Source organism: Oratosquilla oratoria, chromosome 23 (genome assembly GCF_046742065.1).
Source record: "Oratosquilla oratoria isolate Oo_2021 chromosome 23, ASM4674206v1, whole genome shotgun sequence".
Lineage (NCBI taxonomy): Eukaryota > Metazoa > Arthropoda > Malacostraca > Stomatopoda > Squillidae > Oratosquilla > Oratosquilla oratoria.
The window spans coordinates 46284380-46311437 of record NC_134799.1 but is presented as its reverse complement, the minus strand read 5'-3'; the positions used below and the strand labels follow the sequence as shown (position 1 = coordinate 46311437).

The 27058-nt window shown below is 38.9% G+C and overlaps 1 protein-coding gene across 3 annotated transcripts in view; it reads right to left on the bottom strand.

Moving 5' to 3' along the window:
- SpdS (Spermidine Synthase) overlaps positions 1 to 27058 on the bottom strand; it is a 157936-nt gene that overhangs the window by 24882 nt on the left and 105996 nt on the right. For all 3 annotated transcript variants that reach the window (XM_076207071.1, XM_076207070.1, XM_076207072.1), the window contains one exon: positions 24480 to 24663. In XM_076207071.1, coding sequence (XP_076063186.1) covers positions 24480 to 24663 — 184 coding nt within the window. The remainder of the gene's footprint in view (positions 1 to 24479; positions 24664 to 27058) is intronic.

Sequence of the window (27058 nt, the reverse complement as noted above, 5' to 3'; positions counted from 1 at the left end):
GTCTTTTCCCATTGATGGGTGTACTACCGCCTCGATGTGGTAATGTTCAGCGCCCAAGTGTAACGTGAACTCGACAATGTCGAATTCCTGAGGGGGTTCAGTTTTGTTGAAGGATTCGATACGAAAGAGTACAGTTCCCTTTGCCTTGAGGTTAAGTTGGTCTACGACGGAGGGGTGAACAAACGTATGTTGTGCCCCGTAATTAATGAAGACTTGTGAGATACAACTCTTGTTGCCTTTCGTGAGGCATCCTGTAAAGACGGGTAGGGCCACGGTACTCTGCCCTACTCGTTTGATGAGGGATGTGTCTGCGATTATAGTTGCGTTGTCAGCAATTGTTGAAGACTGGGTTTCTGGGTCCGAATCTGTGGTTCTAGGATCTAGTATTGTTTGTGAGTCAAGAACGTCTTTGTTAACTTGTGTAGTTTCAATGACGATTGGTACCGGTTCCGGTTCTTGAGTTGAAGGTTCATTTGTAGACGGGGAAGTTTGGTCTGGTGCGTGCTTCACGACAGCTGGGGCGTGAAGAATGGGAGCCAGGTAAATTGGGGAGGGGGTACAGGTTGCTTTTGTTGGGGCTTTGGTGTTGTCATTGTGAATGCTGCCACAGGCTGATGGTGTTGAAGTTGAGTTGTCCTCTTGGATGGTCTTGCTGTCAAGTGATGTTGATTGCAATGGGGGACAATATGGGGTTGGATGAGGAATGGGGTAGGTCCCTGGGGGCTGGAAAAAGGGGTGATAGTACGAATGACATTCTGCTGCTGGTTGGTAACCAACAGGAGGAAGTGTTGAAGCTGCACTGTGGGAAGGAGTGCGCGCATGGCTTGTCGTAGACGTTTTCCGTAGGTATGAAGGGACTCTATCCAGTTGAGATGGAGTGAAGATACTATTGTTGGTTATGTTGATGACTTGAGGGCATAATGGAGCCTTATGGCGGGCGCCACATTTCAAACATCCTGCTTGAAAATCACAACGATTGGTCGGGTGCTTGTTGGAGTAACAGATGGTACATCTGCCTAACATTTGAAGTCTACAGGTATGCATGGAGATATCCGGGTAAGTGGTACAATGTGACGGTTGATGGGAACCATTGCAAGCTAAACAATTGGTTCGGAATTGAGTATCGTTGGTGACGGCTGGCGTCGTAGCTGGTAATCCAGGTATCGGCTGAGAAGACGTTGGAGCCGGCATTCTGATGGTGTGTTTGGGTGGTTGATTTGTGGTCGTCGTAGGTGTCGGAACACGTGTCGTAGACTGCCAAGGTGGACGTGGTGCTGGTTGAAAGGATGGTGGTGTTGCTGCAGTAATAGGGTGAGCCGTCACAGGGTATGGTGATGACTGTCCGTGATGGCACCCGCGTAGATTTTAAGTGCTGCTAGAAGCTCAGGTGCACTCAGTTTCAAGTGCCTTTAAACAAATATATGGAAGAGAGGACTTGGCGTGGTAGTTTCGGTAGTAAAACTCCTTCCACAAATTCATCAGAGAGGGGTTGCCCAACTAGATTTTTATAATGTTCACTTAGTTCGTCCCAGTCGACAAGGAATCATGATAAGTCCTCACCGTCGTTGGTAGGCGCAGGAATGGCAACAAGGCGCTCCTTCAGTCCCCTGCGTACAGCCAAAGGCTTGTCATAGGCGTCATGTAGTCTATTGAGGACATAATTGTACGCAGTTTCACTATACACTCGGTAGCCAATCAACCGCTTGGCTTTACCCACAAGGGAGCACATAAGAGCGCTAAATTTTTCTCCATCCATGTATCTGGTGTTATTATGAATCACTGTTTTGAAAATGCTCCAACAGCTGGAAAACATTTCCAGATCCCCATCGAAAGAGGGGGGCTGGGGTTCCTCTCTTATGTAGGTAATGATAGTGTCTTGATTAGCTTGCTGTGAGATTGCTGGGTTAGCAGAATTTGCGCTGTTCATTCGTGCGTCTGCTCGGAATTTTAAGTTGATCAGAGTTTTCTTGAGGGGTTTTAAGTTGCTCTCTGAGCAGTGTAAGTTGACTATCATGTGGGTGTTGGGCCCAAGCGGGTTCCAAGAACCACCACTTTTGATGATGGGATCAACCTTCATTGTAGATTTCAGTTACTAAATTTGAGGACAAGCTTTCAATGTTGACGGTTCCATACACGTCTGTGTATTCCATGACTGCTTCTTGAAACTTCTGAGTGAGGGTTATAAGTTCTGTTAGTGTTGCAATCGCAACTGCGCTTTCAGTGGGGCTAGAATAAGCCATGGCGATTACCGTTAAGACACTGGTACTGTAACTGATTCTCTATGAGGGAAGACTGACGTCGTTAAGTACTAGTGCTAACTATACCAGTCGGTACAGCGAACGAATGGGAAATATTGTTTCGACTCCTACGACAGTTATTCAGATGAATTATGCATCAAAAATTACAAAAAGCGCCAGCTCCTATATGGTCATAGTCAAGAATGGATAGAGAAACGTAATTGGTTGCAGAAACACAAAACAATGAAAATAAAAAGGGAAGTGAACTACAATGAATTAAGAAGCAACCGATGCGAAATGAACGAAGAAATTGGAGAACTGACTGGGCAACAAAGGAAGCTCGTGCTATCATACAAACTAGTAAGCAAGGAGAAGAGAGGGATGGTCCCGTGGAACAGTAAAGAATTGAAGAATAATGCCGCTTGGGTTGGCCGGGCTGAGCCACTAAACTATGAAAGCCGCCGACGACTAAGCTTGATATGAGAGCGTGACAGCTGGCGTCACGGAACTATGTGGGTTCCAGTAGACCATAGGGAGACGAAGAACAATGCTGCTTGAGTTGGCCGAGCTGAGCCAATAAACTATGAAAGCCAACGACGACTAAGCCTGATACGAGAGTGTGACGGCTGGCGTCACGGAACTATGAGGGTTCCGGTAGACCATAGGGAGACAATGAACAATGCTGCTTGAGTTGGACGAGCTGAGCCACTAGACTATGAACAGTGAAACAGTGAACTGTGAAACAGTGACGAGTGTACTCCTGCACGAAATTGTTGCCTAAGTAACAGAATACAACCAAGAAGTGTGAGTCGAGGTGATATCATACATCTGATCACCGGCTGTGTCTCAACGAGTATAAAGAACTTCCTGTACAAAATAAATTTCTAACCTATGCTCAGGGAAAACCTTGTGATTTGCTGCATGAGTTGTCACGTGAAATAATTGTGTGGGTATGGTTACACAAATAGATGAATCTAATTAGGTCTGTACATAGGTAATAGACCATGCATCTGGTTCGAAGGACCACCTGTACGTCCGTGTCGCAAATCTCTGGACAGTGGAAAGGAGAGGATGGGGGGTGGAACGGGTGAGGGTAGATAGCTACAGTGGGAGCCGAAGTCCAGAAAATTTGCATCACCGACCGGGACCACACACGCTTCCCTCTGAGCGGCGTGTATAAATTTCAGTACTTGAAAGGGGATACAGAATGATTCAACTCATTTAGCTAATCACAACCCTGGGCTAATTAAATAAACTAGAAGAAATCGATTTAATAGAATAACTTCCACAGTGAATACACTTAAAAAACATGAGAGCGCTTGAGCACAGAGAATACAATTAGAAAACATGAGACAGCACTTTAGCACAGTGAATACACATAGAAAACATGAGATAGCGCTTTAGCACAGTGAATACACATAGAAAACATGAGATAGCACTTTAACACAGTGAATACACATAGAAAACATGAGATAGCGCTTTAGCACAGTGCACTTAGAAAACAGGTAAGGCACCTGGTCTGGATGGATGCCATGCAGAATGTCTGAAAAAGGGAGATTCAGTGATGGTGGACTGGCTGGTGAGGTTATTTAATGTTTGCTGGAGAGAGGGTAGAGTGCCGGAGGACTGGAGGAGTGCCTGTATAGTTCCTCTTTACAAGGGAAAAGGGGACAAGTGTGAATGTAGTAGTTTCAGAGGGATTAGCTTGTTAAGTGCAGTTGGGAAGGCTTATGGGAGGATCTTGATTGAGAGGATTAGGAGAGGAACAGAAGGAGTAATTGGTGAGGAACAGTGTGGATTTAGGACAGGTAGAGGTTGTGTAGATCAGATTTTTGTGGTAAGACAGATATGTGAGAAAGCTATAGGAAAGGGGAAGGATGTTTTTTGGGCTTTTATGGATCTGGAAAAGGCTTATGATAGGGTAGACAGAAAGGCACTGTGGGAGGTTATGCAGATATACGGGATAGGAGGAAAGCTTCTGGGAGCTGTCAAGAGTTTTTATGAGAGTAGTAGAGCTTGTGTCAGGATTGTAAATGGAGAGAGTGAGTGGTTCGAGGTAAAGGTGGGACTTCGTCAAGGATGCGTTATGTCGACCTGGCTGTTCAACTTATACATGGATGGGGTGGTGCGAGAGGTAAATGCAAGGGTAGTGGGTCAGGGATTGGAGATGGTTAAAGAAAATAGAGAAAAGTGGGAGGTGAGCCAGCTGTTGTTTGCGGACGACACTGCGCTTGTGGCAGGATCGGAGGAGGGATTGAGGAAGTTGGTGGCAGAGTTTGGGAGAGTGTGTGATAGAAGAAAGCTAAAGATAAATGTGGGTAAAAGTAAGGTGATGAAATGTACAAGGGGTGAAAGTGGCAGTAGACTGGAAGTGAGCATTAAGAGAGAGCGACTGGAGGAAGTGGATAGTTTTAGATACTTGGGTGCAAATGTGGCAGGGAAAGGTGGAGTGAAAGTGGAGATAGAATGTAGATTGAGAGAAGCGAGTAAATGCCTTGGTGGATTCAAAAGTGTAATGAGGAATAGACATTTGGGAATGGATGCTAAGAGGAGACTGTATGAGTGATTGTGCCAACAGCACTGTATGGGGCAGAAACATGGAACATAAGAGAAGAAGAGAGGAGTTTGAACGTGTTTGAGATGAGGTGTCTGAGAAGTATGATGGGGGTTACTAGGTTACTAGAGTGAGAAATGAGGAGGTGAGGAGGAGAACAGGGGTGGAAAAGGAGTTGGGAGATAGGGTTGATGAAAGAGTATTAGGATGGTTTGGACACATGGAAAGAATGAGTGAAGAAAGACTAGTAAAGGAGGTATGGAAGGCAGATGTGGAGGGAGTGAACATGAGGGGACGTCCTAGGATGAGGTGGATGGATGGGGTGAAGGGGGCTTTGGGGAAGAGGGGAATGTCTGTTGAGGAAGGACGGGAGGGGACAGAAGACAGGGGTGAATGGAGAATGGTTGTATATGGATGATGTTGTGATTGCATGAGGTGGAATGGGCGGGGGGATGGGGGGTGAGGTAGTGTGTATGAGCAAAATTTGATGCAGCCTGAAGGGATTTCTCCCCCATCCTCTCCTTTTATGTAATGGGGGGACGGAGAGGGGGGGTCGCCGATTTAATGAAGCGGCCTTGCTGTGGATGTGCTGTGTCTTGGGACACTGCTTCTGACCCAGGGCAGTGGACAAGGTGCGACCCATCATCCAGGAGGTGCTCAGATAAGAGGGAGGGTGGAGGGGTGTGGAGTGTATTCAGGGATGGAATGGGTGGAAATGATTTTATGCCTTTCCCTTTTTGGCTACCTCCCTTGTAAGGGGGAAAAAGCCTTGGTATATGTATGTATGTACTTAGAAAACATGAGATAGCACTTTCACACAGTGAACACACTTAGAAAACATGAGAGCGCTTCCAATCTTCACGGATGTGTTCGATAAAGCCGGATACATGAGAACACCTCATCATGGTGGGTATGATTGATGGGGCCGGATTCATAGTTCGCTGGATGACGTCACCACAGTCAACTCACTCAAAGAGACCGATCAAGTCTGATTCACACGCCATAAGCACATCCCCTCCCACAGTTCAATAGTACAACTCTCACGTGAGTCAGAAGTATAATGGAATGTTCCTACAACCACTACATGTGGTCAATGCAAGTTTCTTCGCGGAATTCTTCAAGCATTTCCCACCTCTCCCTAGCTTCTTGTCGAACTAAACTCGTCGGTGATGGGCACGGCGGGAAATCGCACAATGTTGCCAAGTTTTATAGTTTCAAATCATTGCCTCCGAAGGGTACAGTGTGTAATGAGTCTGTAGGAGTCGATTCATCTCTAGCAATCCCTTTAAGACAATCACTAGAGACGAGAGAAGATTATAAATCCTAACTAACCTAAGTAGTTAACCTAATTACATAACTTATATGAGAGGTGGCAAGTGCGCAGGGATTGAAATTTCAAACCGTTGAAACAGATTCACAAGGTGATGCTTAGTTGAAATGTTAATTTGTACACAAGACACCAATTTATAATTACCTGGTGGAACAATAAATTCACAAGGGTGACATACTCCAGGTTCAACCCTTAAACATTCGTGACATATTCGTATTTCATCATCAATGAGTATCGTGTACAAAGGGCGGGACATTCCTATGAATAGACAATTCTTTAAACTCGTTAATGATTCACAACCAATGGCCAAATTGGAGATACAGATAATAAGAATAATGGCGAGTAAAATAACAAGTAGTTGTTAAAGATTCTAAGAATTCTGGTCATTTCACAGAATAGAGGAAATGACAACTTATAGGAACGAAAGTACAACTATAAAGCCTACTATAACGGCTAGGTCCTTGAACGAAAGTATTTGCAAATTATGGTTTGAAAACAGACGTGGAATTTGGGAATGGATGGTGTGTCACAACCCCGAAAGTTGTGACACCCTGTATGCTTGGATGGTTGCAGTAGGTAACAGTTACTGCTAGGAAATTTAGAGAAAAGCAGGATTTATATCCATGATTAAGTGAACACAAGACCAGAATGCTATCAATTATGTCACCAGCACACACAAAAGGTAGAAGGAAATTCAAATATGAATACTAAGTATGGGAAACTGAAAATAAATTTTGATAAAACAGAGGGAAAAATAAAAGGAAGCAAGGCAGAGAATTATTAAAGGTAAACTGAATAAAAATAAAAATAAGCATGAATACTGGACAAAGGTGAGAGAGCTTAGAAGCCAAAGTTGGAAAAATACACAAGTTCAAATCTACACGCACAAGAACCACAGTCTAGAACAGACATCTAGAACAAGCTCTGGAGTGCAGTCCTTTTTCGCAAAGTTGGAGGAAACACCTAGTTGGTATCATATTGGGATAGGGAGCTTTGTTTATTGAGTGACCGAAATGATATAATAAGAGAAAATTCACTTGGTGGTTTAAATATAAAATGGAGGATGATGAAGATAGGCAAAAATATAGAGAACCAATGAAGAGAAGACTGGATGTAAACAGAGCTGAATCACAGGAGTCACCCCCCCCCCCAAAAAAAAAAGAGAGTTGCAACATGGAAACACAAAAGAGGAATCAAAGGTATAAAAATATAGCATTTTCAGGTTTTGCAAAAGAGAAACAAGGTGTAAAAATATTCTAAGAAATCAGGAGATTACACAACTAATAAATGATATTATAGATCTGAAAGCTCAAGACAGGGCAATGTATGAAGAAGTGAATGAGCTGAAAAGACGAAATGCTGAAACAAACAGGGAACTTAATGATCTAAAAATGGAATTAAACATGGTCAAAAATGTGAACAAAAGAATGAAAAATTAAGATACTAACAAAAATGAGGCTTTGGTATTAAAGAAAAGCAAAATGTAGCTAGATACTTAAGAGAAAAAGAGACAGAAATAGCAAAAGAAATTCTTGAGATACAAGAGGGGCAAAAAATGGAAAAAGAAATAGAGGAAGTGCATAGAATGGGATTATACTCTAAAGAAAAAATAGACCTCTAAAAATTAAACTAAGGTCTCAAATGATGGTGGAAGTACTAACAAAAACAGCAAAATTGGCAAAAAGCATAAATTACATAAAAATATATGAATAAAAAAATGAGCAATAGGGAAAAAGACACTAAGAAATGAAGCCAAAAAAAAAAAAAAAAAAATGAGAGTACTGGACCTGAGGCTGAGAAAATTGTACACACACACAGACACACACACACACACACACACACACACACACTTCAACGAATGGACGGCTTAGAAGACGTTCTGAAGAGAATTGAAGTTTGTGGATCCCAACACAGAGAAGTGCCTATTGTATTTACAGGGTGGGGGGGAAATTGCTCGTGGAGTAGTAGGAAAGTAGGGAAAGAGGAAAGGGGGAGGGATTACTGAGGGAAATGGAAGGAAATGAGGAAGGAGTAGACTTGGCCCAGGCAGACAGGCGAAAGGTAAACAAAAGGCCTCCCGATGATGAAATGTCTAATAAAAATGTAAAGATTAGAAGTATAGACAAGAGCAATACAGTAGAAAGTGATGAGAATATTTTCCAGGGATCTAAAGAGGGTGGGGGGGACACAACCTCCCCCACCCCCACCCCCGACTGACAAGACTAGAAGAGAAGGTCGATAAGATGATCGAGGACTTGGAGCGTAGGTTCGGTAATGTTGACAGTATTATACAAAGAGTTGAAAAATTGGAAGAACTAGAGAGGGCGAACAAAAACTTAACTAAGGAAATTGAAGAATTAAAACAACAGTTAAAAGAAGTAAAAGATGAGAATAAAGTCTTAAAGGAGAATAATAAGGAGAACAAGGAGGGTTGGAAAAAAATTCATGAAAATAGCAAGGTTGCATTCACTGACATAATCAGACAACAAATGAATGAACAAACTGAAAACTCAGTTATTAAAGTGATGAGACAGAAGGAGAATATAGTAAGAGACTTAGCAGACAAAAAGAAATGTATAATTATATTAGGAATGGAAGAGAAACATAACCCAGATAGAACCACAAGAATCAAAGAGGAAAATGAAAAAGTAAGAAATTTACTAGAATTAGTTCAGGAAGATGAACCAGAAATAATGAAACAAATCGAAGAGAAATTCTGGCTAGGGAAATATAGTACAAACAAGACCAGACCAATTAAGATTAAATTCAGGTCACAAACTACGGCTGAGAATATCTTATCCAAAACAGGGAAACTAGCAACAAGTGAACAATATAAAAAGGTATGGATAAAAAGGGAAATGAATAAAGAGGAAAGAGAGGAAGAAAAACAGAAAAGACTTGAAGCAAAGGAAAAAAACGAGATAAGAACGGAGTCAGAAAAAGAGAGATTCTATTGGAGAGTAGTGAATATGAAACTAAAGAAAGTCGACATACAAGAGAAAAACAAAAAGGAAACAGAGAACACAATGGAAGTGGCAGAAAACTAAGAGTGTCTTACACAAATATAGATGGATTAATAACAGGATTGAATGAACTGAATGATTATTTGAAAGAAAAAGAACCAGACATAATGGGAATTGTAGAAACAAAATTAAAAGGTCCACTACCACCCAACAGTGTAGGACATGATGCATATAATTATTGGATTAGAAACAGAGTGAAAAAGGAAGGGGGTGGAGTTATGTTCCTGACTAAGAAGGATATAAACGTGAAGGGTGTCACATATGGAAAGAATACAGTAGAAATGATAATGATGGAAGTAGAAGACAGAGATAAGAAGAACAGAAAGTTTGTGATAAATTATGTGCCCCCAAAATAAGCCTCATGGGAAGAGAGTGAACATAAAAGTATGTTAGAGGACACAAAGATAACATTAAACAAGATAATGGAAGAGGGAGGAAAAATAGTTATGATGGGCGACTTTAATTGCAAAGAAATCTGCTGGGAAGAAATGACAGTAAAGGGTGGAGACGGCTCATGGGGAAACGCTCTATTCGAGATGGTTACTGACCATACAATGACACAATGGATACAGGAGAACACTAGGTATAGAAATGAAGAAGAGCCATCGAAACTAGACCTAGTAATTACATCCGAACCTAGAATAGTGGACAAAATTGAATATAAAACACCAATAGGTAAAAGTGACCACATATTGATTGAACTGGAACTTAATGAAGAAAAATATATGAAAAGAAATGAACAATACAGAAAAGGAAGAATGATGTATGAAAAAACAAACTTTGATAAAATAAGAGAATTCTTTCAACAAGAAAACTGGGAAGAAATATACAAAGAAAAAACAACAGTAGAAGAGAAATGGAATATTTTGACAAAAATTTACAAAAAAGGAGTGGAAAAGTATGTCCCAAGACAAAAACAAGAAAAAGAATATGTAAAATGCTGGTACAACAAAAGTTGTAGGGAGTTAAAAGACAAAAGAGACAAAGCCTGGACCAGATGGAAAAAAGACAGAAGACCTGAAAAATGGAAAATATATACCTGTTATAGAAATGAATATGTACAAATGTGCAGAGAAGAAAAGAGAAAATATGAAAAAGATATCATAGAAAAGTGTAAAGATCAACCGAAACTATTCTACAGATTTGTAAACAATAAACTGAAAAACAAACAAGACTTGGAGAAATTAAGACAGGAGGGAGTTGAATACACTGAGGAAATGGAAATGGCGGAAATTATGAACAAACATTTTAAATCAGTGTTTACAAGGGAGAACATACAACCTGAAGAGAATGAATGGAAAGAGAAAGTCCCCCCTATGGAAGAAATAGAAGTAACAAAGAATGAAATATTAACACACTTGAGTAATCTTGATGTCAGAAAATTGCATGGACCAGATGAAATAGCAAACTGGATACTAAAAGAATGCAGGAATGAACTGACAGACAAAATACATAGCATACTAAATAGTTCCTTGAAAGAAGGAAAAGTTCCAGAAGATTGGAAAAAAGCAAATATAGTACCTATATACAAAGGAGGAAATAAAGAAGAACCTACCAACTATAGACCAGTCTCTCTAACAAGTACAATAGCAAAAATTTGTGAAAGAATTATCAAAAGTAGATGGGTAAAATATTTAGAAAAAAACAAAGTGTTAAATCCAAGGCAATTTGGATTCAGACAAGGACGATCATGCGTCACCAATTTAATATGTTTCTATTCAAGGCTAATAGACATAATACAAGAAAGAGATGGATGGGCGGACTGTGCATTTTTAGATCTAAAGAAAGCTTTTGACAAAGTACCACATAAGAAGTTGCTTAAGAAATTAGAAACTGAAGGAGGAATACAGGGAAAACTACTAAATTGGATGGAGGACTTTTTGCAAGAAAGAAAAATGAGAGTAGTGATAAGAAACCAGCACTCAAAATGGGATGAAGTAATAAGCGGATGAAGGAATAGAAAGCTATATGAGCTTCTTTGCAGATGATGCAAAACTACTGAAAAGAGTGAAAACTGAAGAAGATTGTGAATCACTACAGAGAGATCTAAATAAAGTACAAGAATGGAGTAGGAAATGGGAGATGGAGTTCAATACAAAAAAGTGTAGTATAATGGAATTTGGAAAAAGCAAAAACAGAATAACAGGAGCATATAAATTGGGAGAAGAAGGAATAAAAAAAGTAGAAGAGGAGAAGGACCTGGGAGTCATTGTTATGAATAATATGTCACCTGAGAAACATATAAATAAGATTTTTGGAGAGACTTATAATCTAATAAGAACAATCAAAGTTGCATTTACATACCTGGATGAAGAAATGGTGAAGAAAATCCTAATCACCCTGATAAGACCAAGATTGGAATATGCAGCAACGATATGGTCACCAAGTACAAAAAAATGTATAAAAAAAACTTGAAAGAATACAAAGAGCAATTACAAAATTGGCACCAACACTCTCAAAACTATCATATGAAGAGAGACTAGCAAAACTTGAACTACAGACACTAGAGCAAAGAAGAGAGAGAGGAGATTTGATAGCTATTTACAGAATCATGAAAGGCATAGAAATTACTGACAGAGAGAATCTGATAAAATGGGATGACAGAAATACTAGAGGACACGGAAAGAAAATAAAAAAAGACAGCTATAGAAGAGATTTGAAAAAGAACAGCTTTCCTCACAGAGTAATAGACAGTTGGAACAAGTTAGATGAGAAAGTGGTGTGTGCAAAAACAATACATGAATTTAAAAATAGTTTAGATAAAATGAGATATGAAGACGGGACACCACGAGCATAGCTCCCCTTCCCGTAAAATACAACTAGGTAAATACAACTAGGTACAACTAGGTAAATACACATATATATATATATACTGTATATATATATGTATATATATATATGTATATGTATATATATATATATATATATATATATATATATATATATATATATAGAGAGAGAGAGAGAGAGAGAGAGAGAGAGGAAAAAGGGAAAAAATATAAATAACATACACCAACATAGATGACATGATTTCAGGACTAAATTAATTAAATGACTATCTGGCAGAAGAAAAACTAGATATAATGGGAATTGTGAAGACAAAATTAAAAGGTCCACTACTACCAAATACTGTGGGACAAGGTTTGGGTAAAAAATACAGAGGAAAAACAGGGTGGAGTCATGTTTTTGACTAAGGGCTTAAATGTGACACAGCTAAAAGGAAATAATAATGTGGAATTGATTATGATGAAAGTTGAAAACAATGAGATGAGTAGAAAATTAATAGTAATATACTGTATGTGCCCCCATACACATATTCTTGGACAGAGAGTGACCATTCCAAAATGTTGGAAGGCACAAAGCATGCATTAAATGAAATACTGAAAGGAGGAAACTCAGTAATTTTGAGTGACTTTAACTCTAAAGATATATGTTGGGAGGAGATGACAGTGAAAGGTGGAGAGGACCTTTGGGGAAATATACTACTGGATATGACCATTGAATACACAATGACTCAGTGGGTGAAAGAAAATACCAGATATAGAAATTGTGGATAAAATAGAATACAAGGCACCAACTGGGAAGAGTGACCACATACTAATAGAGTTCAAACTAAAAGAGGAAATTTATTTGGGAAGAAATGAGAAACACAGAAAAGGAAGACTAATGTATGACAAAATGGATTTTGAGAAACTCAGAAAATTCTTTCAAAATGTGAATTAGGAAAACTTCTTTAATGAAGAGATGAAGATGGAAGAGAAATGGATATTAAAAGAAATCTATAATGAAGGAAAACATAAATATGTACCAAAACAAAAGCAGGAAAAGGTGTACATTAAATGCTGGTACAACAGAAAATGTAGTGAGGCAAAAGATAGAAGAGACAAAGCTTGGAAAAGATGGAAAAAAAGGGTAAGTGGAAATATATATAAAAAATGAATATATAAAACTATGAAAAAGACATAATAGACAAATGTAAGGATCAACCTGATTCTACAGAAAGTAAATAGTAAATTAAAAAATAAACAGGAAATAGTGAAACTGCATCAAGGGAATGTGGAATATATAAATGTAGAAATGGCTGAAATTATGAACATTTTAAATCTGTATTCACAAATGAAAATATACACAATTGGTATGAAGGAAGGGGAGAAAGATCCCCCCCCCCCAATGAAAGAAATAATTGTGACACAAATAAGGGACCAAATGATAAACATTGATGTCAGAAAATCACACAGCCCTGATGGAATTGCAAATTGGATACTAAAATAATGTATAGATGAACTAACAGACAAAATATATAAGATAATAGATTGCCCACTCAAAGAAGGAAAGGTACGGCAAGATTGGAAATATGCAAATATTGTACTGATATAAAAAGGGGGAGATAAGGAAGACCCAACAAACTATAGACTGGCCTCCCTTACAAGCACAATAACTAAAATATGTGAAAAAGTTATCAAATGTAGATGGACTAAACATCTGGAAGAAAACAATATACTGAATCCAAAATAATTTGGCTATAGACAAGGAAGATCATGTGCCACAAATTGATTTGTTTTTATTTAATGTTAATAGATATAATGCAAGAAAGGGATGGATGGGCAGATTGTGCTTTCCTGGATTTACAAAAGGCATTTGATAAAGGAGTTTGAATGTGTTTGAGATGAGGTGTCTGAGAAGTATGGTGGGGGTTACTAGGCTAGATAGAGTGAGAAATGAGGAGGTGAGGAGGAGAACAGGGGTGAAAAAGGATTTGGGAGATAGGGTTGATGAAAGAATATTAGGATGGTTTGGACACATGGAAAGAATGAGTGAAGAAAGACTAGTAAAAGAGGTATGGAAGGCAGATGTGGAGGGAGTGAACATGAGGGGACGTCCTAGGATGAGGTGGATGGATGGGGTGAAGGGGGCTTTGGGGAAGAGGGGAATGTCTGTTGAGGAAGGAAGGGAGAGGACGGAAGACAGAGGTGAGTGGAGAATGGTTGTATATGGATGATGTTGTGACTGCATGAGGAGGAATGGGCGGGGAAGTGGGGGGTGGGGTAGTATGTGTGAGTAAATTTTGACGCAGCCCGAAGGGATTTCTCCCCGTCCTCGCCTTATATGCAAAGGGGGACGGAGAGGGGGGGTCGCCGATTAAATGAAGCGGCCTCGCTGTGGATGTACTGTGTCTTGCGACACTGCTTCTGACCCAGGGCGGTGGGCAGGGTGCAGGGATGACCCGTCATCCAGGAGGTGCTCAGATGAGAGGAAGGGTGGGAGGGGTGTGGAGTGTATTTAGGGATGAAATGGGTGGGAGTGTTTTTATGCCTTTCCCTTTTTGGCTACCTCCCTTGGAAGGGGGAAAAAGCCTTGGTATATGTATGTATGTATTTGATAAAGTACCACACAAAAAGCTATTAAGAAAACTCGAAACAGTAGGTGTACAAGGAAAATTATTGAAATGGATGGAAGATTTCTTGCATGGGAGAAAAATGAGGGTGGTACTTAGAGATAAAAACTCAACCTAGGAAGAAATGATAAGTGGAGTCCCACAAGGTTCTCTATTAGCTCTGATAATGTTTGCTATATAAAAGACATGGATGAATGTGTAGAATGTTATATGAACTTTTTTGTAGATGATGTAAAACTACTAAAGAAAATAAGTACAGAAAAAGACTGTGAATCACTAGAGGGAGACCTGGACAAAGTTTGGGAATGGAGCCAGTGGGAAATGAACTTCATCATCAAGAAATGTAGTATAATAGAATTTGGAAAAAGTAAAAAGTAAAAAAAAAATATCAGGACAATATAAAATTGGTACAAAGGAAATAAAAAAAAAGTTACTCCAAAAAGGACATAGGAGTAATTATCAACAAAGGCATGTCCCCAGACAAGCATATAAACAAAGTAGTTGGAGAAACCTACAATTTACCAAGATCAATACAGGTGGCTTTTAATTACTTGGATGAAGTAAATATTAGTCACACTGATAAGACCAAGACTGGAGTATACTGTGACACTATGGACACCCAGCACAAAAAACAATATAAAGAAATTAGAAAGAATCCAAAGAGCAACAACAAAGGTGGCAACAACACTTTCAAAATTGACATACAAAGATTGTCTGAACTGGAACTATCAACCCTGGAACAAAGAAGAGAAAGAGAAAATCTACTGGTCATTTACTGAATCATGAAAGGCATGGAGGTCCTTGATAGAGAAGACTTATTAAAGTGGGACAAAAGAAAAACAAGAGAACATGAAAAGAAACTCAAAAAGGATAGTTATGGAAGAGATCTGGAATGAATATATATATATGAATATATATATATATATATATATATATATATATATATAAATATATATATATATATATATACAACCACTCCTCGTTTAACGACGACAATTGGGACCAGCGCGCCGTCATTAACCGAATTGGTCGTTAAGCGAAAGTGTATACTGTACATATACGTACATGTACTGTATGTACAATGTCCAGCAATACATGTATCTTTATTTTTGTGTATTTTCCCTCTTTTATACAGTACATTAAAGCTTTATTTACTGTTTATTTATGGTGGTTAGGTTCCTAAAATTACCGTATATGACCAAATCCGCGTATGCTGACATTCCATATTGAATACCGGGGTATTTTTTAGTTTCGACCATGGGCGCAATATAGAAATAGAAAATTAATCATTAATTTTGTAAATTTAAAATGTATCAACGTAATATGCAATTTTGTGGGCGGAAATGTAAGTAAAAAATACCATGCTACAAGAAAATATGCTAATGAACGAAGTCGGTAGCATAGGATTGGGATGCCATCTTGTCATCTGCCAGCGTCTCTCACTACGACGACAACGAGGATGAACCGGATGACATTTAATTTGCAGGTAATGATTTATCAAACACATGTCAGGTTAGTTTAGTTTAGGTTAGACGAATTCATCATCCTTTTATTTCTTCGACATCGGCATCTATCATAACAAACATGGTGTACCATTCGTCCGACATGACTTCGTTACTTACGAAATTTGTTTTAGCACCTTTTTTCTTTTTATTTCCGCTCACAAAATTGCATATTACTTTGATACATTATAATTTACAAAATTAATAATTAATTTTCTATTGCTATATTGCACCCATGGTCGAAACTAAAAATTTACCACTACCAGTATATACTGTACCCCAGGTAGTTTTTGCAGCTTGCAGGATGGTAATGTAGACCTAAGCTTCAGAACACTTTACCTCACAGCTAATATCCACCGTACAAGTTCAATTATAACATCATACAAATTTGCCTCAGCCAACTTAATTATCGTACACGACGTCGTAACTTCGGGAGATTTACGTTAAACGTCTGTCATAAAGCCCGTCGTAACTCCACGTTGTCGCTAACCGAGTAGGTCATTAAACGAGGAGTACCTGTATATACATATATATATATATATATATATATATATATATATACATATATAAATATATATATATATATATATATATATATGTATATATAGTTTTCCACTCAGCGGTGGATGTCTAGAACAAATTGGATGAAACAATAGAGTGTACAAACATCATACAAGAATTTAAGAACAAACTAGATGCTGAGAGATATAAAGACGGGTCACTATGAGCATAGCTCCCCTTCCTGTATAGCATAACTAGGTAAATACACATATTTATAAAATAAAGACACATTCTAAGTTGGAACCATATGTGAATATGAAACTAGGTATGATAATTGGAGAATAAGAGATAGGACCACATGAATGATGTTCCTTTCCTGTACACTAATTTTAGGTGCATACAATTTGGTAAATATGTATACATTTACATATACAGTGCTTGTCATGGCATTATGCCAGCTGCCCCACACACACTTACCAAAACACACCACATCCCTCAGCCATTTAGGAAGACTCACACAAATTCCTGGGGGTGTGGGGAGGTATACTAATCCATACCTCATGTACAGCAGACTTGAGCCGTAGAACAGAACTAATACCCTTGCCCACCAAACTTCGCTTCACTATTGACCACAGGTTTTCAATAGGGTTCAGGTCACTTGTCAAATGCATCACGTAAATTGTCACACAACACCTCCAGATAATTATATTGGTTCATATACTGGTTTTTAGGGAGCACTACGAGTTCACCAACACTGAGCAGTTAAACGCCCCCAAATAACGAACAAGTCTTGGTGTTTGGTGGTCCTACAGGTGTACTGTGGGTCTAGTGCAGCATTTCTCAACCTTTTACCCTTGCCTAACTTTTAAAATAAATTACATGTCTCAAGGAACCCGTGCAAAAAAATAGCACATAAATCATATCTTTCTCACTTTATTTTCATCATAATAACAGTTTAGATAGGATGATGTCTATATTACATTATTACAATAACCTTTTACAGAATGTTCTGGTTGAGAAACGCTGATCTAGTGGGTCGCTACCTCTGGCCCAGTACACAGTCCACCACGGTTACAGGTGATGGTGAAGGTGGCTTCATCCCTACAAAGTACCTCAGACTACTGTTGAGGAGTCTATTTATGACATTTAAGAGCAAAACCCAGCCAATGTTTCTTCTGCTGCTTGGTAAGGATGGGTTTCTTAACCTGCTGGTGGCTACTGTAGCCCAGTTTGACTGCCTGCCTGTTGACTGTTCTTCTGAACAACTCAGAAAGTGGATTTTTTTTTTTTTTTTTTTTTTTAATTTTCTAGCAGTTATGGTAGGTGTACTCTCTAGCTGCTTTTTGAGCACAGTCAAAGTACATACAGATGTCTTCTTTCAGGAGCCAGGCTGAGGTTTAGCAGACGGTAACTCGACACCATTTAGCCTTGAAACACTTCACCCAGTTTCTCACAGATTGCTCATTCACACCAACATTCACCATTATTTCTCTTGTCTGGAGCCCAGTTTTGTAAAGCCTTATGATCTGAGCTATAGTTACAGGCGTTAATGACTTCTTTTTACCCATAGTCACCAAGGTATAGCCCAGAAACCAAGGGAAACCCAGACAAAAGATGGGGTGAATGAGAGAACAAAGGCACAACACTTCCTCTCACCACAGCAGCCACATGGGCACTGAGTCGGTATGTGGTGTTTGTTGGGAGGCAGTGACATCATACTAATGGCTGGTACTTGGCATAATGTCATGACAGAGAAAGAACCCCCCTGTATGGTAGGCCATTGTTTTTCGTCGTGGCATTATGCTGGGGTGTTCATCCGGCATATTGCCATGATGGAAAAAGACCCCCCTGTACGGAAGGCCATTGTTTTTCTTCATGGCATTATGCCGGAGCGCTTACCCAGCACAATGCCATGATGAGCACTGTACATACACACATATACCAACTGCTTTTTCCCCCTTACAATGGAGGTAGCCAAAGTCAAAGACAAACCCACTCCCACCCATTTCATACCCACATACTCCACACCCATTCACCATGCCTCCCTCCCTCTTTTCTTAGCTCTTCTTGGAAGATGTGTCATCCCTACATCTTGCCCACTGCCCTGGGTCAGATGCAATGCAGCAACACACAGCACATCCACAGCAAAGCAGTTTCATTTAATCAGCGACCCACCCACCCTCTCCCTCCCCTCATGAAGAAAAAGAGATGATGGGGAGACATCCCTTTGGGGTACATCAAAATATCATTCACATGTACTCCCTACCCCCCCATCCTCCACCCACTTCCAAGTATCACAGCATCATCCATACACAACCATTCTCCACTCCTATCATCTGTCTTCTCCCTTCCTCAACAGACATCCCCTCTTTCCCAACATCCCTTTCACCCCAACCATCCATCTCATCCTTAGTTGCCCCCTCATGTTCACTCCTTCCACCTCTGCCTTCCACACTTCTTTTACTAATCTTTCCTCATTCTTTCCATGTATCCAAACCACCCTAATACTCTTTCATCAGCCCTATCTTCCAATTCTTTTTTCACCTTCACTCTTCTCCTCACCTCCTCATTTTTCATTCTATCCAGCCTAGTAACCCCTACCATACTTCTCAGGCATTTCATCTCAAACGCATTTAAACTCTTTCTCTCTCATGTTCCATGTTTCTGCACTGTATAGTGCTGTCAGCACAATCACACCTCTGGGGCAACGTCCTACTCGACATAACCATCGAATACACAATGACTCAATGGATAAAGGAAAATACCAGATACAGAGGTAGTGAAGAACCATCAAGGCTGGATTTAATACTTACAACAGTGCCTGATATTGTCAATAAAATTGATTACAAAACTCCGATAGGAAAGAGTGACCATGTATTAATAAAATTTTAGTTGAAAGAGCAAATAGATCAAAGCAGAAATGATAAACATAGAATAGGAAGACTAATGTACAGCAAAACAAATTTTGAGAAACTCAAAAAATTCTTTCACAACATGAACTGGGAAAAATTCCTAAATGAAGAAACAGGGATGGAAGAGAAATGGAATATACTAAAAAAAAAAAAAAAAAATTATAATGAGGGAGTGAATAAATAAGTACCACAACAAAAAATGGAAAAATGGAAAGAACACACATAAAAAACTGGTACAACAAAAGGTGTAGTGAAGCTATGGATAAAAGAGACAAAGCTTGGAAGAAATGGAAAAGAGACAAGAAAACAAGCAAATGGCTTATGTACATCAAACTAAGAAATGATTACGTGAAAATACGCAGATATAAAAAGAGAAACTAGAAAAAAAAATAATAGAAAAATGCAAGGAAGAACCCAAACTATTTTACAGGTATGTAAATGGCAAACTGAAGAATAAACAAGAAATAGAAAACCTGTGCCAAGGTAAATATGAATATACAGAAAAACTGAAAATGGCTGAAATTATGAACCACTTCAAATCAGTATTCACAATAGAAAACTCACCTAACTGTGAGGAAATAGAGAGAGATATCCCCCTCAATGAAAGAAATAATTGTAACACAGAAGGAAATCAGTGACCAAATCAAAACCCTTGACGTCAGAAAATCACATGGTCCAGACGGAATTGCAAATTGGATACTGAAAGAATGCATGGAAGAATTAACAGATGAAATGTACAATATAATTAGATTCTCACTTAAAGAGGGAAAAGTGACACAGGACTGGAAGAATGCAAACATTGTACCGATTTATAAAGGAGAAAACAAGGAAGACCCATCAAATTAAAGACCAGTCTCCTTGACAAGCACAGTAGCAAAAATTTGTGAAAAGGTCGTCAAAAATAGATGGGTTAAACATTTGGAAGAAAAAACTATACTGAATCCAAATCAATTTGGATTCAGACAAGGAAGATCATATACAACAAACTTGATCTGCTTCTACTCAAGATTAATAGACATAATACAAGAGAGATGGTTGGACAGACTGTGCCTTTCTGGACCTACAAAAGGCATTTGATAAGGTACCACACAATAAACTAATAAGGAAGATAGAATCAATAGGTGGCATCAGAGGGAAATTATTGAAATGGATGAAAGACTTCCTGACTGGGAGGAAAATGAGAGTAGTACTTAGAGATAAATTCTCAAATTGGAAAGAAATGAAAAGTGGTGTCTCGCAGTACTGGCCCCGATCATGTTTGCCACATAAATGACATGGATGAAGGAGTAGTGTTATAAGAATTTCTTTGCAGATGATGCAAAAATACTAAAGAAAGTAAAAACTGAGGAGGATTGCAACTCATTACAAGACTTGGACAAGATCTGGAAATGGACTCAAAAGTGGGAAGTGAAATTCAGTATCAAGAAATGTAGTATAATGGAATTTGGAGAGAATATCGAGAGATTACAAAATTGGTGAAGAAGAGGTGAAAAAAAGTAAACTCGGAAAAAGACCTTGGAATGACGATCAGCAAAGACTTGACACCGGATGAACATATTAATAAAATAGTCGGAGAAACCTACAATCTATTGAGGTCAATAAAAGAGGCATTTGCCTATTTGGACGAGGAAATGATAAAACATTTTTTAACTATACTCATAAGATCAAAACTCGAGTACACAGCAACACTAAGGACACCCAGTACCAAAAAGAATATAAAAAAATTAGAAAGAATACAAAGAGCAACAACAAAACTGGCATCAACTCTCCAAAATGACATATGAACAAAGACTGTCCAAATTAGAATTACCAACTCTGGAACAAAGAAGGGAAAGAGGAGGCCTACTATCTATAGAATTATGAAGGGAATGGCAATCTTAGATAAGGATGTTTTATTGAAATGGGACAATGGAAAAACAAGAGGACACAAAAAGAAACTAAAAAAAGATAATTACAGTAGAGGTTTGGAAAAAAAAAAATATATAGCTTCCCACACAGAGTGATAGATACTTGGAACAAATTAGACACTGAAACAGTGTGTACAAACACTATTCAAGATTTTAAGAAAAAACTTGATGCTGAGAGATACAATGATGGGTCACCATGAGCATAGCTCCCTTCCCGTATAATACAACTAGGTAAATACAATCTCCTCTTAGCATCCATTCCAAAATGTCTATTTCTCATTACACATTTTAATCCCCAAAGGCATTACCTTCTCTCAATCTACATTCTACCCCCACTTCTACTCCTCCCTTTCCTGCCCCATTCACTCCCTAGTATCTAAAGTACTTTTACCAACATTTATCTTCAACTTCCTTCTTTTGCACACTTCCCCAAACTCCATTGATAAATTCCTTAACCCCTCTTCTGATCTTACTACAAGCACAATGTTGTCAGCAAACAACAGCTGGTTTATATCCAGCCCATTACCTTGCATTTACCTCTTGCACCACCCCATCCATGTATACAATGAGTATGCATGGGGGCATGACACATCCCTGGCAAAGTCCAACCTTTACCTCAAATGCCTTCCTGTGTTCCCTGTCATAAGCTTTTTCCAAATTCATAAAGGCCAAAAAACATCCTTACCTTTTCCCAAAGTTTTCTCACATATCTGCATTATCACAAAAATCTGATCCACACAACCCCTGCCTTTCCTAAATTCACACTATTCCTCACCAATTACTCTCTCTGCTCCTTTCCTAATCCTCTCAACCAAAACCCTTAAGCTTTCACACAACTACACTCAACAAACTGATCCCTCTGAAACTACTACACTCACACTTGTCCCCTTTTCCCTTGTACAGCAGAACTATACAGGCACTCCAGTCCTTTGGCACTCTACCCTCTTTTAGACAAGCATTAAATAGTCCCAACAGCCAGTCCACCATCACTGTACCTCCCTTTTTTAGACACTCTCCATGACACCCATCTAACCCTGCTCTCATAATTTAATTTCTTCTTTCATCTCATCTTTTCTTATTTCTCCTCCATTTTCCTCCTTCACCATACTCATTTCCTTAGTGCCTCCCACTGGAACTATCTTTCCCTCCCTATCCTCCTTTATATTTAGCAACTCCCTAAGTTATTCTGCCAATCCTCCTCCTACTGTCATCTCTTCCATTATCATCTCTCCATCTGCATCTTTTAAATTTTCTTCTTTACTTGATTTACTTCCTCTTCCTTTCTTACCCTACTTCCAAAACATCTTTTTATTACTTTCAAATTTTTGTCATACTCTTACCCCATTTCACATCTGCTCTTCTTTTTGCTTCCTTTATCTTATGCTTTATTTTTCTTCTTTTTCCTTTGTATCTCTCATTTGATTCTCTCATCCTATTTTGTAACCAATCTGTGAATGCTCGTTTCTTTTCTTCTACAATCTTCTTTGCTTTATCATCCAACCACTCACTACCCTTCTTCCTATTTCCTCCCATCCTCCTTGTTCCACACACCATCTTTTCACACCTTTTGACTCCCTCCTTGAAACATCTCCATTCCTTCTCCACTCCTAGTTCTACTCTATTCTTCACTCCCTCATACTCTTCTCTCAGGTTCTTCTTATACGCCTTCTCCTTTTCTTTCTCATTTAAGCAGTTTACTCTAAGCACCTCCCTACCTTCCATCTTTTTCCTCTTTCTCCATCTATCCTCCACTCTCAATCTACCTTCCCCCAAATAGTGACCTAATATTCCCCCACTCTCTCCTTTAAGATGTACATCCAAAACTCTTTCTATTCTCCTGGTTACCACTATATAGTCCATTAAAGCCCTATCTACCACCCTTCCATCACACTCTCCCATGCATACTTATGCTTGACTTTTTTCCTAAACATTGTGTTAGCTATCAACTCCCTCAACACATCTCCACCATCAACTCTCCACTACGAATTTTCATTCAATTTACATTTATTTACATTTACATATACTGTATACAAATACATGAATATACTATCAATTAATCCAATATCCCAAGTCTCTATTGCAGGAGACTCATGGCTCTTGGGTAACCTGCAATAGCCACAAGACAAATCCATATGTCACTCAGGGAAAAAAATATTGTGTTGTTATCAAGGAATAATTAGTCCAAGGAACAGTAGGATGAAGTGCTCAGTGTACTAAATGTCATATCTAGGACAGTTTAATTATGCGGCCAGACTAATTCTGTGCTGGTACTGTCTTATAGTTGGATGACTGGCTTTAATAAGGGTGATGCAGACAAGGCCATCTTTTTTAGACAACAGGGCAGGATTCCCAGTAATTTAGATTTAAGAAGGAAATAGGCAAGAACTGGTTTACCAGTACGGTGGTCAACAGATGGAACAGACTTAGTAGCCATGTAGTCAGCACTGAAACTATCACTTGTTTTAAGAGATTAGATAGCTTTATGACTAGGGATGATAGGTGGTAATGGACACGGAACTGCCTAGTGTAGGCTCTATGGTCTCTTGCAGTCTGCTTCTTTCTTATGTTCATATGTCCTAAATGTAAGTGAGCTAGTTTAGTTCTTACTTCTCTTGAGAGGGATTTCTCTGTGGTGCAGATGTTAGTGGGGGATTTGGTGGAGTACTGAGATTGGTGACCTGTCTTGAAGAGCTTATTTTGTGACCTGGGTGTGAATGTGCTTTGTGTGGATGCTTTGTGTGGTAAGGATAGTAGGTTGTTATATATGTTTAAGGTAGTATTTACCTACCTAAATGTATTTACCTAATTGTAGTACACAGTAAAGGAGGAATGCTCATTGGGTCCTGTCTCACACTCTCCAATTTATCATACCTAGCCTCAAATTCATATACAGTTCTAACCTATTGTGTGTATGTAAGGTTGCAGCATTACCCATAGACCAGGCCATATACTAGCTCTGAGCTCTCACCTTGAAGGGTAATAGCTGTTGATCATGAGTTCAACACATGACCCAAAATCATGGTGAACCACTTATATGTTAATATCCTCATTTTACTATTCTGGTACTATGAAGTTTTCACACATAACTAATTGATTAAAGCTATAATCAAGAGATTACCTTTCTTGCCCTCTTCAGAATCATCCTCTGGCACAACAGGGTCAGAGGAATCAGTTATAATTACATCAAACTTCTCCTTGGTACACTCAATGAATTTGGTTCCTTCATCTATGTATAAACGATGTTTTGGGTTGTCAAATCCACAACCCATTGAGGGAATGTATTTCTTGCATGCTTCAATGACCTGATTAAAAGTAAAGGTATCATTTAGAGTATACATACATATATATACAAAGGGCTTTTCCCCCTTCCAAGGGAGGTAGCCAAAGTCAAAAGGCAATATTCCACTCCCACCTATTTCATCCCCACCCACTCCACTCCTATTCCCCACCCCTCCCTCCCTCCCTCTTTTTTTTTTTCACTTGTACCACATTTCCTTCCAAACTACCATTTCATTCTTGATACATCCCTCTAATGCATGTAAACAAAATGACACTACAAAGTAGTATCCTTGCATATGTTCTCCCATTTGTTTAGGTAAAGATTGAAATTTTGTAAGCCTTCTTCACACACAAAGAAGTAGAAGGATTGTGTGGAGCGATGCAAATAGTGTTAGGATAGGCTTATAGAGGCACACATTGGCACCTGTCCTTGACACCAATTTTGTGCCATCTGGGTATGAATTTAAGAAGACGCGGGCATTGACTCTTTCTGACTTCTGTGGTTGCACTTTGTTCATACCCAACTTCATTGTAAGTAGAAATCTTATTTCTATATAATGTAATTTAAATAAGTTTTGCACATCACCTTTTTTTTTTTTTTTTTGTCCAAGTGAAGATTGAAATTCTCTTAAAAAGCAAAATAATCACAATGGCCAGTGGATTGAAGAAACTGTTCAAATCATGGCTGAGATTTGATACATCAACTCAAATATAAAGGCTAGTCCATGACAATAAGATAAAGTAGGCAAAGAGGAGAGCAGATGTGAAATGGGGTAAGAGTATGACAGAAATTTTTGAAACTAATAAAAAGATGATTTGGAAGGAAAGTAAAGAAAGAGGAGGTGAATCAAGTAGACAACAAAAGGTAAAAGGTGCAGATAGAGGGATGACAATGGAACAGATGGCAGTAATAGGAAGATGGGCAGAGTATTTTAGGAAGTTGCTAAATGTGAAGGAGGATACAGATGGAAAGGTAGTTGCAGTGGGAAGCACTAAGAAAATGACAGTGATGAATGAGGAAAATGGAGGAGAAATAAGGAAAGATAAGGTGAAAGCAGTTATAAAAATTATGAGAGCAAGTACCGTATTTTTCGGACCATAAGGCGCGGGAAAAATCCTTAAAATCAGCCAAAATCGGGTGGTGCACCTTATAGTGCGGTGCGCCTTATGTGTGGCTTCAGTGCAAAAAAATGCCTCGGATAGTGACGTACTATTTTGACACGTTTCATAGCTAGCCTGCCAATGGCGACAGTGCATGATAGGCCTAGCAAAAGTTACAACCAAGTTATAACCAAGATGCATGTATCTTGACAAGAAAATTGTGAAAACTTCGACAGTTTTCGGGTCCATGCCACAGCATTCATTCACGCTATCATGGCTATGACATGATAGCGTCCACAACACAGACAGGCATTTTGCATTGGTATAGTCTCGCTCCACTCAGACTGTAGTCATTTGGGTATTTTTTTAGTTTCGATCATGGGCGCAATATAGCAATATAAAATTAATGATTAATTTTGTAAATTAAAATGTATTAACGTAATATGCAATTTTGTGGGCGGAAATGAAAATAAAAAATACCTTGCTACAAGCAAATATGCTAATGAACGAAGTCGGTAGCATAGGATCGGGACGCCAACGTCTCTCACGACGGACAACGAGGACGAGCAGGATGACATTTAATTTGCAGGTAATGATTTATTAAACACAGGTTAGGTTAGGTTAGACGAATTTATCACCCTTTCATATCTTCGACGTCGGCATCTATCATAACAAACATGGCGTACCATTCGTCCGACACGACTTCGTTACTTACGAAATCTGTTTCAGCACATTTTTTGTTTTTATTTCCGCTCACAAAATTGCATATTACATTGATACATTATAATTTACAAAATGAATAATTAATTTTTTATTGCTATATTGCGCCGATGGTCGAAACTAAAAATTTACCTTCATTTGTAACCTTGTGTTTTTAAGTGAATAGAGAATTCTGGGAATAAAACTGCTAATGTTGGTTTTATTCCCCACAATTCCCATAACGTGTTTGTTGTTTTTTAGGAGTATTGGCAGGGCAGACCGTCCATGGAGGTGGTCTGATTTCACTGACCAAAATAAAAATATATATCATTTATTTTTGTAATTTTGCTAAATCCCAACCAATTTTTCTCATTCAACAACGAAAATGTTGTTCTGAATGCACTAACATATGCATGGTTATCCGATGACGAGACCAGGTGCGCCTTATGGTCAGGTGCGCCTTATGTAAGGACAGGGAATAGCAAATTACGGGTGCGTCTTATGGTACGAAGCGCCTTATGGACCGAAAAATACGGTAAGACACCTGGGTTGGATGGATGTTATGTGGAGTGTCTGAAAATGGGAGGTAAAGTGATGGTGGACTGGCTGGTGAGGTTG